This window comes from Schistocerca americana, chromosome 2, assembly GCF_021461395.2.
Source record: "Schistocerca americana isolate TAMUIC-IGC-003095 chromosome 2, iqSchAmer2.1, whole genome shotgun sequence".
NCBI lineage: Eukaryota > Metazoa > Arthropoda > Insecta > Orthoptera > Acrididae > Schistocerca > Schistocerca americana.
This window is the reverse complement of record NC_060120.1, coordinates 983,878,768-983,895,772: the sequence shown is the minus strand read 5'-3', so window position 1 is coordinate 983,895,772 and position 17,005 is coordinate 983,878,768. Positions and strand designations below refer to the sequence as shown.

General features: G+C 41.5%; 1 protein-coding gene across 1 annotated transcript in view; it reads right to left on the bottom strand.

The window, feature by feature from the left end:
- Positions 1–17,005, bottom strand: part of LOC124596265 (dynein axonemal heavy chain 7) — a 1,038,560-nt gene that overhangs the window by 448,013 nt on the left and 573,542 nt on the right. The window contains 2 exon segments of the mRNA XM_047135340.1: positions 2,060–2,200; positions 16,790–16,903. Of these exon segments, the coding sequence (XP_046991296.1) occupies positions 2,060–2,200; positions 16,790–16,903 (255 nt within the window).

Below are 17,005 nucleotides of genomic sequence, written 5' to 3'. Positions count from 1 at the left end.
TAAGAGGGCACTACAGCCGTGAGAGCACATTGCTATACAAAAACAGGTGGAGAGCATGAAGATTGTGACAATTCCCACCGTGGAAGTGTTGGGAATAACATGGCTAGCAACACATACCATAAAACGGCTGAAACACATTTGATTATAGAGTGGCCAACTGCAGTGGATGAGAAACTGTGTGATTGTATCACGCGAAATATGGCGATAGAAAGGTACTATGCCACACATTATTCTCCACCCTGCATCACCAACTGTGCAAAACTGGGGCTCATTCCATGACACAAGCCAGATCCTGGCCACCAATGAGCAGCACAGATGGTTGCAACAAAAGAATGTGTTCTCAAAAGGGTGCAGCTTATGCCATCAAAAAGTCCACAAGCTCTATCCCAAGCCACTAATATCCCCCAACCCTGTCTGGCACATTGTATGTGATGAAGGACTACATCTGTTTCATTTCCAATGCATCCAGGCAGTGCAACTGGTGGACTACAAGAAGGGCATGGGATCTGCATGGTGGTTTCTGCAGAAATCCACTGCAGGCCAAAGCTTCAAGCGGGTCCACTTCACCAATGAGAGTGTGATGAATGCTCACAATCTGCATACATGGGCCAATGTGAACCCACAAGCTACATGTATGCTTGCCTCACAACACAAATTTATCCTTAATGTGGGGTCTGGTATTGTCAGTGTCTACTGAATTGGCCTATATATACTCACAGACTAACTTGATAGTCACACATATCTCAGATTCCTGCAAGAGGCTCTGCTGGACATGCTGAATGATGTTCCCATTTATTTGTTTCTGCATTTGATTTCAGCATGATGGAGCCACAAGTATTTCAGCAGGCAAGTGAGGTCACATCTTCAGGCAACCTTTCCCAGCAGCTGGACTGATCACAATGGATCAGTCAAATGGCCACCATGATCACCCGATCTCTCCCTTACTGATTTTTTTTCCTGTGGGGTTATCAAAAGTGCCTTGTGTATGAAACACCTGTTACATTATGGTAGACCTAATGGGCAGGATTGCTGTGGAAACACAATGTCTTTGAGATACACCAGGTATCTTTGAGAGGATGTTCCATTCAATGCAGTGTGTCTTAATGCATCTGGACAAAACTTTGAGCATCTCACACTGTGGGCCTCCATTTGTAGCATGTGATTCCCAGTTCCTATGTGATTACTGCACAGTGTACCACGTCAGTTTGTAACTGTTTCTTTTTTTTATCACCCTCTATAAACACAAATTATGCTGGACAAGGATTAAATCTAGGCTTCTTGTTTGGTATACAGTTTTCACTGTGTTCACATAATGAACTTTCATGTATGAAAGTCTTCTTTGAACAATGGAAAATCAGGGATGGAATAACAACAACATGAATCACAATAGATTGCTACACACAACACAAATAAGGCATTGAGTAGCAGGCAGGAACATATAAAAGTACGCTAAGCTACCAAAGTCTTTTTCAGATGTAGAAAAACACACACACATTCATAGAAGCATAACTCAAACACACACACATGTGACCACTGTTGTATCCAGGCATTAAGTCCTGACTGCAATGAGGTGCAGTTCAGATGCTACCCTCATCAGAAGTCAGTGGCTCTTTGTGTGTGGTGAGTACCAGTCTATCCTAACTTATAACAACTCTTTTGAGTTTCACAACTGAACTCTTGGTACCAATTATGTTTTGAGCTGTTGTGATAAGTTAAAACTCAATGGTAAGGTTGAGACGCAAACCTGGATCTCTGCTTTTCACAGGCATTGCACTATTAACTGAACATCCTTGCATACTTACAGACTGATTATAGATTCTGATGTAAATGTAGTTTCTTAGCAACACAGTACAGTAAGTGTCTGACTGCATAGCCAAAGACCTCAGGTCAAATTTTCAGCTGGGACTAGGATTTTTCTGTCACTTACCGTATTATTTCCTTCACCTTTGATGATCACAATTATCTTCAAAATAACTGTTAACCAAATTTCGATTCATATGTGCTAAAGGGGCTACAATACACTGAAAAATGTTTTCTTGATGATATGATGATGACCAACCTGAACAGATTTATCCCGTTGACGATCAAATACTCGCATTTTTTCACAAATATCTGCTTTTTCATCTGTTGGAAATATATTTGGAACTTCTCCAGAATTCAGAAGGTTGCTGAGATCTTCAAGAAAGGACTCTTCTTTGATCTGACAATTAAAAACGAAATGTTGAATTATTTAACTTAATTATTATTTAAATTACACATCTAACTATACAAATACGAGTTAATCAACTACTGAACTGGTGAATTTTTGCAATAATAAAATGTGAATAAAACTAAATTTGGTAATTGTAAAACATACATCTTATTGCAAGCATAGGCTCCTTGACCTTGTCTACATATTAACATTCTGAAGCAGTATTAGTCCTATAATTCTGCACAACATGTTTACTGCCACAATTTTTGGGAAGATATGTGATGCATGCCAGCAGTTTTATATGACATCTTAAATTTTGTCACCCTGTGTGATCTAATTAAAAAGTTGGAACACTTTTCTTGTTTCAGCTATGTAACTTCAGCAAGTCACCTATATCACATTCAAAACAGGCTTTGTTGTTTTGAGAAACCTGTAGGCCTGTTTGCACAGCTCCTATCCACTAGTCATATAATTACCAAATTCTTTCGATCTTCTCTTCTGAAAGCTTCTCCTCACACCTGTGGAGAAGGGCTAGGGAAGTTAATAATAAAGATGCCATTTGAGCACTAACATAATAAAATCCCCTTTGAGTTAGAGTGTGCAGATAGATATAACAGACCAGTAAATGGCTGATTTGTAAGTGAGAAATGAAATACAACCGCTCCCCACAGTTGTAACTATCAGTTTTCTAAATAAACTGAGATACTGAATCAATGTCTTTCTTTAAACCCTGAAGACATGAGCTGTACTCTTATTCTGCTATGTTACCAACATGAGAGACTCAATTACTGGTACTACATTCACATACATACTCCACAAGACACAGTATGGTGTGTGGCAGAGGGAACCTTGTACCACTACTTCTTATTTCCTTTACTGTTCCACTCACAAATAAAACAAGGGAAAAATAACTGACCATATGCTGCCATAAAAGTCATTATTTCTCATTGTATCTTATCTTTGTGGTCCATATGTAAAATGAATGTTGGTGGCAGCAGAACTGTTCTGCAGTCAATTTGAAATGCTGGTTGTCTAAGTTTTCTTAACATTGTTCCTCAAAAAGAACATTGTCTTCCCTCCAGAAATTCCCACTTTTGTTTCCGAAGCACCTCCATAATATATGTGAGTCAATATTTAAATGATATGGCTGTGTCAAGCAGGGCACTACTAACATGGTATCTGAAAACTATGGGTTTGTTTTTCCAACTCAACCACACTAATTTACATTTTTCTACATTTAGAGCTACCCGCCATCATCACACCAACTATAAATTTTGTCTAAGTCATCTTGTGTTCTCCTGCAGTCACCCAAGCTAATAAGGGGCCAATGCTGTAGAGTATCCTTTTCAAAACTGAATTTTGGTCCCATTTGGACCTGGCATCTTTTTATATTTACAAGTCTTTCAGTTCCTGTACACGAAAGCATCTTCAGCAAACAACAGCAGATTATTGCCCATTCTGTCTACCACAACAGTGATGTATATAGAATATAATGGGGTCCTATCAAACGTCTCTGGGGCACTCCTGAAGATAACACTTGTCTATGATGAACACTTTCCATTGAGGACAACATGCTGGGTCTATTACTTAAGACATCTTTGAGCCACTCAAATTTCTGTTAACTTACTTTCATATGAATTCAGTTCCTGCAGTGGGGTACAATGTAAAATTTCAGAACACCAGAAATATGGAATCTGTCCCTTGTCGCCGGCTGTTGTGGCTGAGCGGTTCTAGACGCTTCAGTCTGGAACTGCGTGACTGCTATTGTCGCAGGTTCGAATCGTACCTCGGGCATGGATGTGTGTGATGTCCTTAGGTTAGTTATGTTTAAGTAGTTCTAGGGGACTGATGACCTCATATGTTAAGTCCCATAGTGCTCAGAGCCATTTGAACCATTTTTTTGTCCCTTGTCCTCCATCCATAGTTCATAGTATATTATCTGAGAAAAGGGTAAGTTGAATTTCACACAAATGATGATTTTTAAAACCATACTGTTCCCTGGATGTTAGCTATATTGTATTCAGAATCATAATATGTTCAAGAATTCTGCAACAAAGCAATGTTAAGGGTATTAGTCTGTAATTTTGCATGTCCATTCTTTTACCCTTCTTATATACAGGAGTCACCTGTGCTTTTTTCTACCCACTTGTGACTTTGTGATGGGCGAGAAATTTGTTATAAATGCAAGCTAATAAGGGGCCAATGCTGCAGAATATTCTTTTCAAAACTGAATTAGGGGTCCATCTGGATGTGGCTGCTTATTTGTTTTTCAACTCCTTCAGTTGTTTTTCTATGCCAGGGATACATATTACTATGTATATCATTCATATGGGAACTGTGCATTTTTTGAAGGACGGTATGTTTGTAAGATCCTCCTGCAAGGCAGATTTCTTAAAAATGAAATTTAAAACTTCGGCTTCTGTATTACTATCTTCTGCTGTCACACCAGACTGGTCAACGAGTAGCTGGATGGAAGCCTTGGACCTCCTTAGCAATTTTTCAGAGCAACGTAATTTTCTTACGTTCACAGTCAGCTCTATTTCTAAGGTATGACAGTGGTAGTTGTATAGTATGCTTCATGCATAATTCTTTCCACAGATGCACAAATCTCCACTAACCTTTGCCTGAGGTCAATTATGAGTTATCTTTCTGACCAAGAGTGCAACAGCCTTTGCTTCCTCAGCATTTTCTGAATCTCGTTGCTGAAACATGGAAGGCCTTTACCATCCTTAATCCACTTAGTAGGCACATACTTTTTCAGATCCTGATCTACAGTCTATTTAAAATTTGAACATAATTCCATTTTGCCACAAAGTGGAATCAGACCATGTCACTTCACTGTCTAAGTGAAATGCTGACAACTGCTTTGCTGCCCTTTGTAGCAGAGAGACTGTCACTTGCCTTCTTGACTGATTTATTCGCTTTCATAATCATATTTGCTATGGTGACATCCTGATCACTAATACCCACCTCTCTACTGACATAATTGACAAGATCCAGACTGTTTGTAGCTACAATGTCTAAGATATTTCCACTGCAAGTGAACAACTGAAGTAGCCGCTCGCTCATAACAGTTTTCAGAAAACATATTCAAAAGCATTTTCCAAAACTGTCTGTCTGTACGCCATGCAGCAAATCCATAGACGTTGCAGCCTACACTAAGCAGATTTAAGTCACCTCCAGCTAGTACTGTATGATCTGGGAATTTACACACTGCTTTTTTCTTTGAATGACTCTGGAACCGCCATAGTGGAATCAGGTGTCTGGTAGAAACATCCAACAATTAACTTCATTTCACCTAGACCTGTTATATGCAACCAGATAACTTCAGTGTCACATTCAATTTCGACTTCAATAGACGCAATATTTTTGTCAACTGCAATGGAAATGCTCCCTCCTATGGCATCTAACCTGTCTTTCTGATATACATTCCAAGACTTGCTAAATATATCAGAGTTTCTACTTTGGTCCCAAGAATAATTTGAGTGTGAGAACTTTTCTGGAAGGCAGTAACGTTGGGAACTTTGTTACAAAAACTTTGACAATTTAGTGACAAAATTCTGACAATCAAAGCGTCTGGATAGGATCTGATTTTGCTATCTGTGTATCAACTGATATGTGTTCATCAAAGCACCTCAAACCATAGCCTAGCCTTAAAAACCTATATGTGTACTTCTTAAGTAGTCTGCTACTTGAGTAGCTGCTTCATTTTTGTACTGCACCTCTGACCTATCAAGGGGAGTCCTCCAGTTTATCACATGAGAATGCAGGTCCATAAATCTGCAGCCGAGACTGTCACAGAGTTGAAAAACCTTTTGGTTGAGAGCCTCCCCTCAGCTCCAAACCAGAGTACCACGATCAACTCCAGGAACATGAATGCATCTCGTGCACGAGGCCAGAAACATTCACTACCTTCATCCAACATCTGTATGAACTGAGGATGGCCTAAGAACCCAAGCAACAGGCATCGTTGGTGCCAATCTGAGCCACAACTTGTGGATGACTGCATCCTGCATGTTGGCAGCCACAGGCAAGGCCATCTCAACATCTTGTATGAGGCCCCCAATAGACATACTGAGTGCACATTAGCTTCCTTACCAGCCCTGAGCGCTATCTTCCTAAGGGGCTCCATAGCACACCTAACATTGGAGCTCCCAGTAACTAGAAGACCCCTGCCCATGTGTGTCAGCTCAGACGTTACTGAAAGAACAGCCTCCTGTTCACTCAGTGTGTGAATAGGTGATACCAGTCAGCCAGCCTCTACACTAGCCCCCTGCCTCAAGCAATATGGATGCGTTACCACCTGCATTTCGCCCTGCCATAAGGGCTGATTCACCACATTGGGTTTCTAGGAGTTGCCTTGCCAGCAGTTCCATTGGCCAAAACAAGCAACACGTGAGGTGTCCCACATGACATGCCAGAATTCCTGCTACAGCTACATCCTGATCCAGCAGCTTGAACGTGGCTGACCATAGCCAAAAGCACATTCAGCTGTTCACAAACTTCAGCTAGCTCCTCCCATGTCTGCACACAGTATGCACTCTTCCTACCTATCCTAGTGTAACTAACTGAAGTAGTAAGCTGTAAAAGCACATGGAAACCTAGTTATGTAACTTCCTACCCTCCTGAAATGTCACCAATGAATGTTGATGCCTTAATGATTATGTAGCTGGCTGTTCAGAGAAAATGAAAACTGCACTACAGACTGGCTGAATTTACACTTACAGTTAAAAATATGAGATGAAATGTGTCAAACAGGAAAACACAAAAGAAATTTAAGAAATATATTAATAGGAAAAGACAGGAAAAGCTAAATATGAAACTTTTCACTCTACAGCTGAGGGCCTGACAGACTGGCTTAGTAAACCAACAGATTCTTGTCTTTAAACCACAAGAAATGCACTACCACTGTGCTATGGACTGAATTTACACTTGCAGTTACAAAATGCAAGATCAAACATCTGTAACAGAAAAACATGCATGAAATTTAAAAGTACTACTAAGAAAACACAGGAAAAGCTAAATACATAATTTGTCCCTACCCTATGGCTCCTACCTCTGTGACTGACCCCACTGCAACACTTGCCCTATGCACTTTTCTACCACCACCTATACCAGTCCTGAGACTGGCAAAACATATACTATCAAAGAGAGAGCCACCTGTGAAATGACACATCATATAACATCTGTTATGTGAATACTGTTCAGCCTTCCACATCACCAAGTTATCAGTTAGGATGAATGGGCAAAGGCAGAGCTTGCATACTGGCAACACATAATATCCTGTTGTACAGCATACCCTACAATATGACGGTCATGACCTCAGTGCCACCTGCATTCTTGCCTTGAACACCAGTTTCTTAGATCTCTGTAGGTGGGATCTGGCACTACAGCAGGTCCTTGGTTGTTGCAACACACCTGGCCTTAATATATAGTAATTTCTTTAGTATCAGCATTTTTTTACACTAGCAATTCCTTTCTTCACTTCCTTTTAGTTTTTTACTTCTTGTATTTTCTGACATGTCTATTTTTTCGCTCCCCCTCCCACCTCTGTCACATCCAATGCACTTAGTCTCTCACGCCTATTAACTCATGATTGATATTTTAGCAGAAAGCTCTGTCTTGTATATTACCCTATCTTCCACCTTTAAGCTTCCAGGTGTTCAAAACTTGTCTGGTGCAGCACCCAATGATCAGTCTCCCCTGATGCAGGTTCTGGGCCACTTTTCTGAACTATACCACTTTTCCTAAATCTCACCAGTCCTTTCCCTTCACCCCTCGTCCTGCCCATTACTTTTGTTAATATAAATACATGACCTGTCACTCTGGAGATGTGAACGGGTAACAGCTGAGGGCTTATCATTTACATGAGTTTAATTATGAAATTTCATAAAGAAGCATGTGAAAAAGTGAGGTATCATATATCAGCAGAGTCCAATACTGATAACAAATCCACTGAATGATTTATATTTCTATTCTTGTTGTGCTCCTATGTTATTTTGGTTTTCGTTAAAGTTATTTTCCACTTATTATTTGTTTTCTTAATGAAATTTAATAAACAAGCATGCAAATAGGGATATGATCAATCTCCTACATCACAACTGATCTTGTTGTGAAAAACACCTGGCTCAACAGAAGATTAAGCATAGAAATGTGAAACAAGTTGTCTTATATTCATGTTATACATCCAAATGTATATATGGCTGCAAGCAGATTATCTACAGTTTTCTTAGTACTGTTGTGAGACAATAAATCCCACCCATCACCTTTTATGCAATACAAAAGTATAAATTCTTCTGTGGAGATAAGAGCAGTTGTCAAGAAGGAACCTTTTCAGTTTGTATTTAAATTTAAGATTGCTGTCTATTGGACATTTTAAACCTTTGCTAAGTGATCAAAAATTTTGGTGGCTGCATTGTGCACCCCCGTTTTGTGCTAAAGGCAACATTGACGTGGTGTAATGAGTGACATTTTTTCTTCTGGGATTGTAACTATGTACACCACTGCAGTAGCCATCAGAAAGATTGCAGGAGGTGCACATCGGCACGGCGTGTCACAGACAGTAGTTGCCGCAAGTAGAGTCCCGTCCACCAGAGGGCACGCGAGAATTCGGACGCGACCTCTGCCAGTGGAACAATAGCAACAACAACAACTCAGGCAGCACGGGCCATGCCCATTCAGTTCACATCGGGCATGCCTAGGACACAGTCCCAGTCTACGCTAAGTGAAGTGCGATGGAAAACGTGAACACTGTTACTACACAATTGGCAATGAGTAGGGCCGTTCTTTCGCCTGTTGCGTCGTTGTTCCGGTTTCGCAGCTTATCCACGGCATGGAGGATTTAGTGCGGGTTTTGGTCGAGCACCAGATGGAGCTCATGGCCACCATGAAACAAGTGCTTCTGGTGTTGCTCTCCACGCAGTTTGCTCAAGCGCCATTCCCTCCTCCCTTTCCCCCGTATGACAAGACGGCGGAGGATTGGGACGCATTCCCAGGTGTTTCATGTTGCCGATGCAGAGGTATGTCGTGCTCTTTTCTTGTCTTGGATATCTCCCTCGCTGTATCAAGTTTTGCGGCAGCTAGCGCCATTGAAGGAACCCTCGTTTTTGTCTTTTGAAGCATTGCTTTCATTGCTGTCTTCATATTATCGCCGCCGCATGCATGTTGTGGCGGCTAGGGTCGAGTTCTATCAATTCATGAAACAACCCCATCAGTCTTACCGGGCGTGGGCCGCTACCCTGCACGGTCTTAGTCGCAAGTGTCAGTTTGTCATGGAGCAGTCGCGAGAGTCGTATGCCCACGTTATGGTATGCAACGTCATTGTACATTCGGCCCCTGATAGGGAGGTCCGGCAACAGGCCCTGCAGTTAGAAGACCCTTCCCTTGAGGAAGTCCTGTCCATTGTTCAATCGTATGAAGTCTCTCACAGTTGGAAGCGTGGTGCGACGTCGCGGTGGTTCAGGGTGGTGCGGCCGCGTCCACTGTGTCCAGGGTGGATGATGTGCGAGCGGTACAATCCAGCCATTACGACCGCTCCTGCACGTTGCATAAACAGAGTTCCGGCCGCCGGCTCCTGTTACCGTCCTGTGCGTCGTGCTATATACATCACGATCGGTCAGAGTGCCCCCAGCGTTGGGCCGTTTGCCACAAATGTAATAAAAAAGAGACATTGCTAAAGTTTGCCACTCAGCCTCAAAAGAATCAAAGGAAGCAGGTACAGAGGACATGGACGTTGACATTCAAGAAGTTTCATCGGGCCAGGCTCCCGATGCATCGGCACACAAACTCTTTAGCGAGGTGTCGGTTCGGTCACGCCGATTACAACTGCAGGTAGATACGGGCGCGGCAGTTTCTTTGTTGAATGCACAAACTTACTCTGACCTTGGATTGCCCCCGTTGGCGCCAGTTTACTGGCGTCTACGCAGTTATGGTAAACAGTTCATTCCCCTTCTGGGTCAATTCACTACCGACGTGACTTACAAATCGGTCACTCGGCCTATTACTTTTATTGTTGTCAGTGATGCAAGCTAAGCTAACCTTTTTGGCCTGGATGCCTTTCAAGCTTTCGGTTTTTCTATCGCTGACACCATACAGTTGGTCTCCGAAGACATTCCCTATCAATCATTGGAATCTTTGATCTCAGACTTTCCAGATATCTTTGAGGAGGGCCTGGGGCGTGTTTCGGACTTTGAAGCTCACTTAACGTTGAAGGCGTCAGGCTTGCCCGCGTTTTCTACGTGCGAGGCAGATCCCCTTGGCTCTCCGCCCTCAGGTAAAAGAAGAGCTAGACCGGCTGACAGCTCTAGGGGTCGTTCTTCCCATTTTTTCTAGTGAGTGGGCTTCGCCCCTCATTATTGTCACGAAACCCTCGGGAAAATTACGTCTTTGTGGCGATTTCAAGGCCACCATTAATTTCCTATTGGTGGTGGACACCTAGCCTTTGCCTCGTGCTGATGAATTGTTCTCCGCCGTGGCGGGAGGCCAATATTTTTCGAAAATCGATCTTTCAGACGCTTATCATCAGATACCACTTGATGAGGACTCCAAATGGCTAGTGGTCGTCAACACCCCGTTTGGCCTTTACCAATACCAGCGGTTGGCCTTCGGAATATCCAGTGTCCCGGCGATATTCCAGCGTTATCTTGAGCATGTCAATCACCGGCCGCAGCATGAAGGAACACTTGCACAACCATCACACCCTCTTTCTCAAATTCAGGTCCGTGGGCTTGCGTTGCAACCTGCGTAAGTCAAACTTCTTCCAGCCGTCCATTGAGTATGTGGGCTACACCATCTCTCGGCATGGCGTCCAGCCGCCAGAAAATTTGGTCCAAGGTATCATTGACCTCCCTCGGCCCGCTTCGCTGAAGGAGTTACAAGCTTTTTTAGGCAAGATTGCCTATTACCACCAGTTCATTCCCAGGGCAGCATCCTCTTCATGGCCACCTGAAACCCAAGCATGGGAGCGTGTTCACATTGATTTTGCGGGTCCGTTTCTCAATGGCTTTTGGCTCATTGTCATTGATGCTTATTCCCGATTCCCATATGTGGTTCGCTGCTCCTCAACCACTTCAGAAGTTGTAATCCAGGCACTAGGAAAAATCTTTTCTGTGGAAGGTCTGCCAGTCACCCTGGTCTCGGACAATGGACCTCAGTTTATTTCACAGATCTTCCAGGAGTTTTGTAGGCACTTCGGTATTTGGCACGTTTGCTCTCCCCCCTTTCATCCACAATCGAATGGGGAAGCCGAGCACATGGTGCGCACATTTAAGATGCAGATGAAAAACTATGTGCATGAATTTCCTGCAGAGGAGGCATTGACGTTTTTCCTGGCGGCATACAGGACCACACCAATGGAAGAACACAGCCCCGCAGAGCTCCTCCACGGGCGCCAACCTAGGACTTTGCTGCACCTCCTCCAGCCTGGTCCTCGCCAGTGTTCGCAAAATGGAGTACCTGGCTTTCCACTGGGTATGTCAGTCTGGGCACGTGGGTTTGGTCATAATCCATGTTGGATACCGGTGGCGGTCCTGCGCCGAAATGGCCGCCGGCTCTATACCTTGCGGGCGGGGAACCGGGAGGTACGTCATCACCAAAATCAGCTACATCCATGTTTGGGCACCCACCCTCCGACTACTCAGGCACCAGCTTCCCCATTGCCGGCACCCGTGTTGGTTTCTCAGAAGACGTTACCGCCTCTCCCCACTGTGACTCCGCCGCACTGCGATGGTTCTCAGCCTTGGTAGCCTCCAGTAGCTCCAGCAATGGCATCACCATTGTTAGAGATGCCCCAGCGAGAGCCGGCCCCCCTTGCAGGCTCGGTTTCTCAGGAGGCTGGTTCACCTGTGGTCGTCCCTTCCCCATCGTCCCCGCAACTGGGTCTTGCCCCTCCCGAGGTGGATCAGGAAAGGAAATCGACGGCTTGTCTCCCATTCTGTCCCGGGCTCCGGTGGTGGGACGACGGGGGCCTCTTCGTGTGGGTCACTTCCAGCTGTATTCGAAGGTTCCGACTCGAGGGTTGGCAGATCCCCTCAACTCTAGCCTTCCGATGGACGTGGAGGTCATCGCTCCTGCCCAACACTCCACCTTCCAACGCAGTGGATCACAGTGGCTTCACCCCCCGAAGGAGGAGGAGTGCAGTAGCCATCAGACAGATTGCGGGAGGCGCACGTTGGCACGGCGCGTCACAGACGGTAGTTGCCGCAAGTAGAGTCCCATCCACCAGAGGGCACGCGAGAATTCGGACGCGACCTCTGCCGGCGGAACAACAACAAAAACAACAACAACAACAACAACAACTCAGGCAGCATGGGCCATGCCCATTCAGTTGACATCGGGCATGCCTAGGACACAGTCCCGGTCTACGCTAAGTGAAGTGCGACGGAAAACGTGAACAGTGTTACTACAACCACCATTCCTCTTGAGCTGCAGTGGATTATTCACTACAAACTTCATAAGTGAATAAATATATTGTGGGATCAGTCAGTACTCATGATGCCCAGGCCCTTACAGTGTTCTGCAAGATGATCATGGGTGAGCACCACATATTAGTCTTACAGCAAATTTCTAAGTAATCAACACTTTATTTCTTAAAGCTGAGTTGCCCCAGAACATTACTCCATAAGACATTACTGAATAAAAATACTCAAAATATGTCAACTTACTGATTTGTCTCTACCCATGATTTGGAATGATTCCAACTGCAAATGTGCCTGAAATAAGTTTGTTTAGGAGCTACAAAATGTGTTTTGATAGTTTAAATTCTCATTAATATGGAACACTTAAAAATCTGGACGTTTGTACCCTAGTGATTATTTACTCACCATGTGTTATACATATCACTGGTGGAGTACTTCCAGATGTGCAGAACTGAATATGTTGTATCTTTTTAAATAAATAGTAAGATTATTCACAGAAAAACACTCAATAATACTTTTAAGAAAGTATTTGCAAATTCTGCTGTTCTCTATGTGTATTTGGATTGATTACAAACTAGTGTCATATTAAAATGGAATAATTATGCTTCTTGTATTTTAGACAAAAGGTCATTAACAAATATGAGAAACAATAGTGGATTTGAGTTTGATGCTTCTGGAACCCTATAAGAGATTTCGACCCAGCCAGAAAAATTTCCCCTGCTTACACTGGTTGAAGTATTAAATATTACATTCTGTTTACTTTTAGTTACATACACCATTATCCACTGGTTTCCTGTACCATAAATTCCATAAAACCTCAGTTTGTCAGGGAGAATATTATGGTTACCGCACAAAGGAACAGTCCAATCCGACATGTCAAAACAAGTCCTGAAATTTTGTACACAGGAAGCAAACACCTAAAGCAACACTTTGTCAAAATTTTAGCTGCTAAGTTGCAATTCAAGTATTTTTCTTTTTTTTTATATTGAAAAACAACAAATTCACAGCTTGCCAGACAGCTGGAGGAATGTACACGCCTACCATAGCTGTAGCACACTGTGTACATGCAATATGGCAGATGCATAGTCTTGTTTGATGGTGAGTCAGTAAAAAGATAACACCACATGATGCATTCATAATTTGTAAGGTGAATTTGAGTTCCTGCTGATAATTTCTCTGACACAACTTTCAACGTCTACTATTTTTGAATTTGCAACTCATTTAATATCCACAATAATTAGCTAAGTGTTAAATATGGAGATAAAACTGAATTAATAAAACTGAACTAATTTCCCTTGTTTTTTTTTTTTCATATATGCTTGCTAATAGGATAAGTGTTCATGCAGCTTCCAGAGTTTCACAATAATGTGGAATCCAGTCAACATTTTCAACCTTGCACTGATGAAATATGAGGAATGTAATATACAACTTAAATTACCCACTTCTTCTGAAAAACTACATATGTATTATTTAGTAATTAATTTCCTGAACTTTCATTTGAATGATGTCGACATTTCGTTAGAAATTCAGGAAACAGGAAAGAAGAAACATTATAAATACTCTACCGTATCTTTGAACTGTGGTTCAAATAATGATTGTTGTGCTAACTAAAGTCCAAAACAAAAAGACAGTGCCTTTCTAGCTCAAAGAAAACATTACAGTAATAGTTTTCAGTGACAGAAAGAAAGGCTGTAAATGTTTTGGTTAAACGGGCGAGGAAGAAAATCCTTATAGTTAGGCAATGCACAAAGCTGGTTTCATTTCATAAAATTTGAATGCAAATTATACAAATGGAAGACAGATTTACAAAAACTTTGAAATATGCACCAAAATGAAACTTGCAGAAGGGTGAAAGAAAAACTATTCTAAAGATATTAAACTGCTCATGTCAGTCAGTTTACTGTTACCAGGGGAGATCTGTGAGACAGGGTCCTCTGAACTGCAAATGAGATGAACAATACTAATATACCGGCTTCTTAAATATAGTTAATCAGCTTCAGGAAATTGTCCAGAAATGGAAATTGCAAAATTATGAAGTTGCCTCAAGTAAATGTATAGAGGACACATCATTAACGAGCAATACTATAGATAAAATCATAGCTGACATGATATGATACTTTATGTTATCTCCTAAAAATCAGCCAGGTTTTGAGCAAGAACTGTGTGCAAATTGCACATTATCATTTCAAATGAGGAAAGACAGAGTCACTTTGCAGCTGGTGAATACTATGACACATTAGCATATAACAGTGCCCGAGGTGTGTATCAGTGGATTACTCTTTCCACAGCGATATATATCTTTCTTCAGGAAACTCAGGCAAATTATGACCAAAAAAAAATAAAAAACCAACCATTCAGTTGCAAAAATCTTGTAACTGATACGGCAAAATCCAGAAAAATGGGAGAGAATAAGTTGCAATATTATATTCAAAATGTTTTCTTACCAGTTGCAGAAAATAATTGCTGGCTCTTGGCCTGGACATAAAAACATCTCCATCTTAGAAGGACGATGAAAAGAAGTTTAATATAATTCGGATTCCATGCAGAACTAACAGTGTGATTCAGCCTCTCAATAAAGAAACTTTTCAACAATGTAAAGCATTTTGCAGAAAATTGTTGGACAATACAATTTCTGAAAGCCCTTTGTCACTTCAAGTTCATCAATAGAACAGTATCGTTAATTCTCAGACATTTGTGCACCATCATTACGCATAACCATGTTTTCATCAAGTACATCTCATAATCAGCCCAGTATGCAAACCCAAGAACCAATTTCCTAGAGTTCATTCACCCAGTATTTGAGAATGATAGCAGTAGGCGACTTCCATTAAACTTAACACATAATTTGAAACCTCTGCAAAAAATTTTATCACTGAGACTCCCACAAAATGTGTTCATATAGAAAAACCTCACCATCAGGAGTAACATCTTAAATTATTACTTCTTTAATACTAATCTTATTTGCAACACATTTTTCAGACAGTATCCACTTATACTACTGAACGTAGCAGCAAAAATTTATAATTGTTTGACACATCCTTCAGGAGACATAACATCATAAATACTGAAAGAAGCCAAAAACAAACTTTTGCTTAAAATGGAGCACAAATTAGCCAAATTACACTCTTCCAGTGTTCGATAATGAAAGCACTTAGTGACTTCCAATGAACTTTATACATAATTTCAAATCTTTTCTAAATTCTTTCTCACTTACATGTTTAAGGACACTATTTAACACATTATCCCTTTGCAAAGTAATCATTGGAGTACAATTCTTTAAAGAACTGGGGGTGGTAGGTTTATTGGTGTTGAGTAAGCTCTGAATTAAAAGGGGGTAGATAATCCAGTCTGGATTATCTGTACATAGTTCCACAGTTTTTGAAAAAATGAAACCAAAGTCTGAAGTACAGGGTGTACATAAAGTCCAGGAACAGTTTCAATTATTCATTGCACAAGAACTAAACATTGTACAGATGTCATACATATTGCATTTTGAAGAGAAACTCTGAAAGAGTTTTTTGTACAAACATTGAATATGCAAACACTGAGTGACCTGCCAGATGTCAATACGGTAATCGAATTCTTGCCATACCCACCCCAGCATGGCATCGTCGACTGTGGCAGTCGCTTCCCGTATTCTCTCCCGGACCTCTGCTACATTACATGGTAGAGGTGGTACATACACCAGATCTTTAATGTGTTCCCACAAAAAAAGTCACATGGAGTGAGATCTGGTGATCGGGGATGCCATTTCAGGAAACAGCTCCATCTGTAGCATGGCACCCGCACTCACCAACTTTGCGACTAGCCCTGACTATCGCCAAATTACCAAGCTATGCTGTGGCAGTATACACAGAGGAAAAAAATGCCACTTTCCTGTTTATACATTTACCTAGCCTTTTCCCTAGGAGCTAAAGTTTGATTATTTCCTGGAAGCAACTGATATGAAATACTCTTTGTAAATAAGGTGTATATTTCCAGTAAGTGACCTTGAAGTAATGAAGTGTACTTTAACTGTGACATTTAGCATGTTTTGTAAAACTATAAAACAGCAATTTCTGGTAAAAACTTGTGCATTTTTGATTATCCATGTCTTAAAATTACCTATGAAGCCTCAAGTTCACATAAACTTGAATAACTGGGAATTTACTGTATGTTAAGAAGAAAAATATCTGATACATACCTGAGAGTCTGTGAACAGAAATACAACATGCTGATCAGAAGAACATGTCCGTTTCAAAATTGTTTTTATGTCTTCATGCCATTCTGTCATCCCATATAATTTTGTTATTTCAACCTATGAGTAATAACCAGAAAGAAAGTTAATTATATTTTATTCAAACAAAGAATAATATCAATTTATTTTCATCTACCGTACAAATGTATGTAATACATCAAG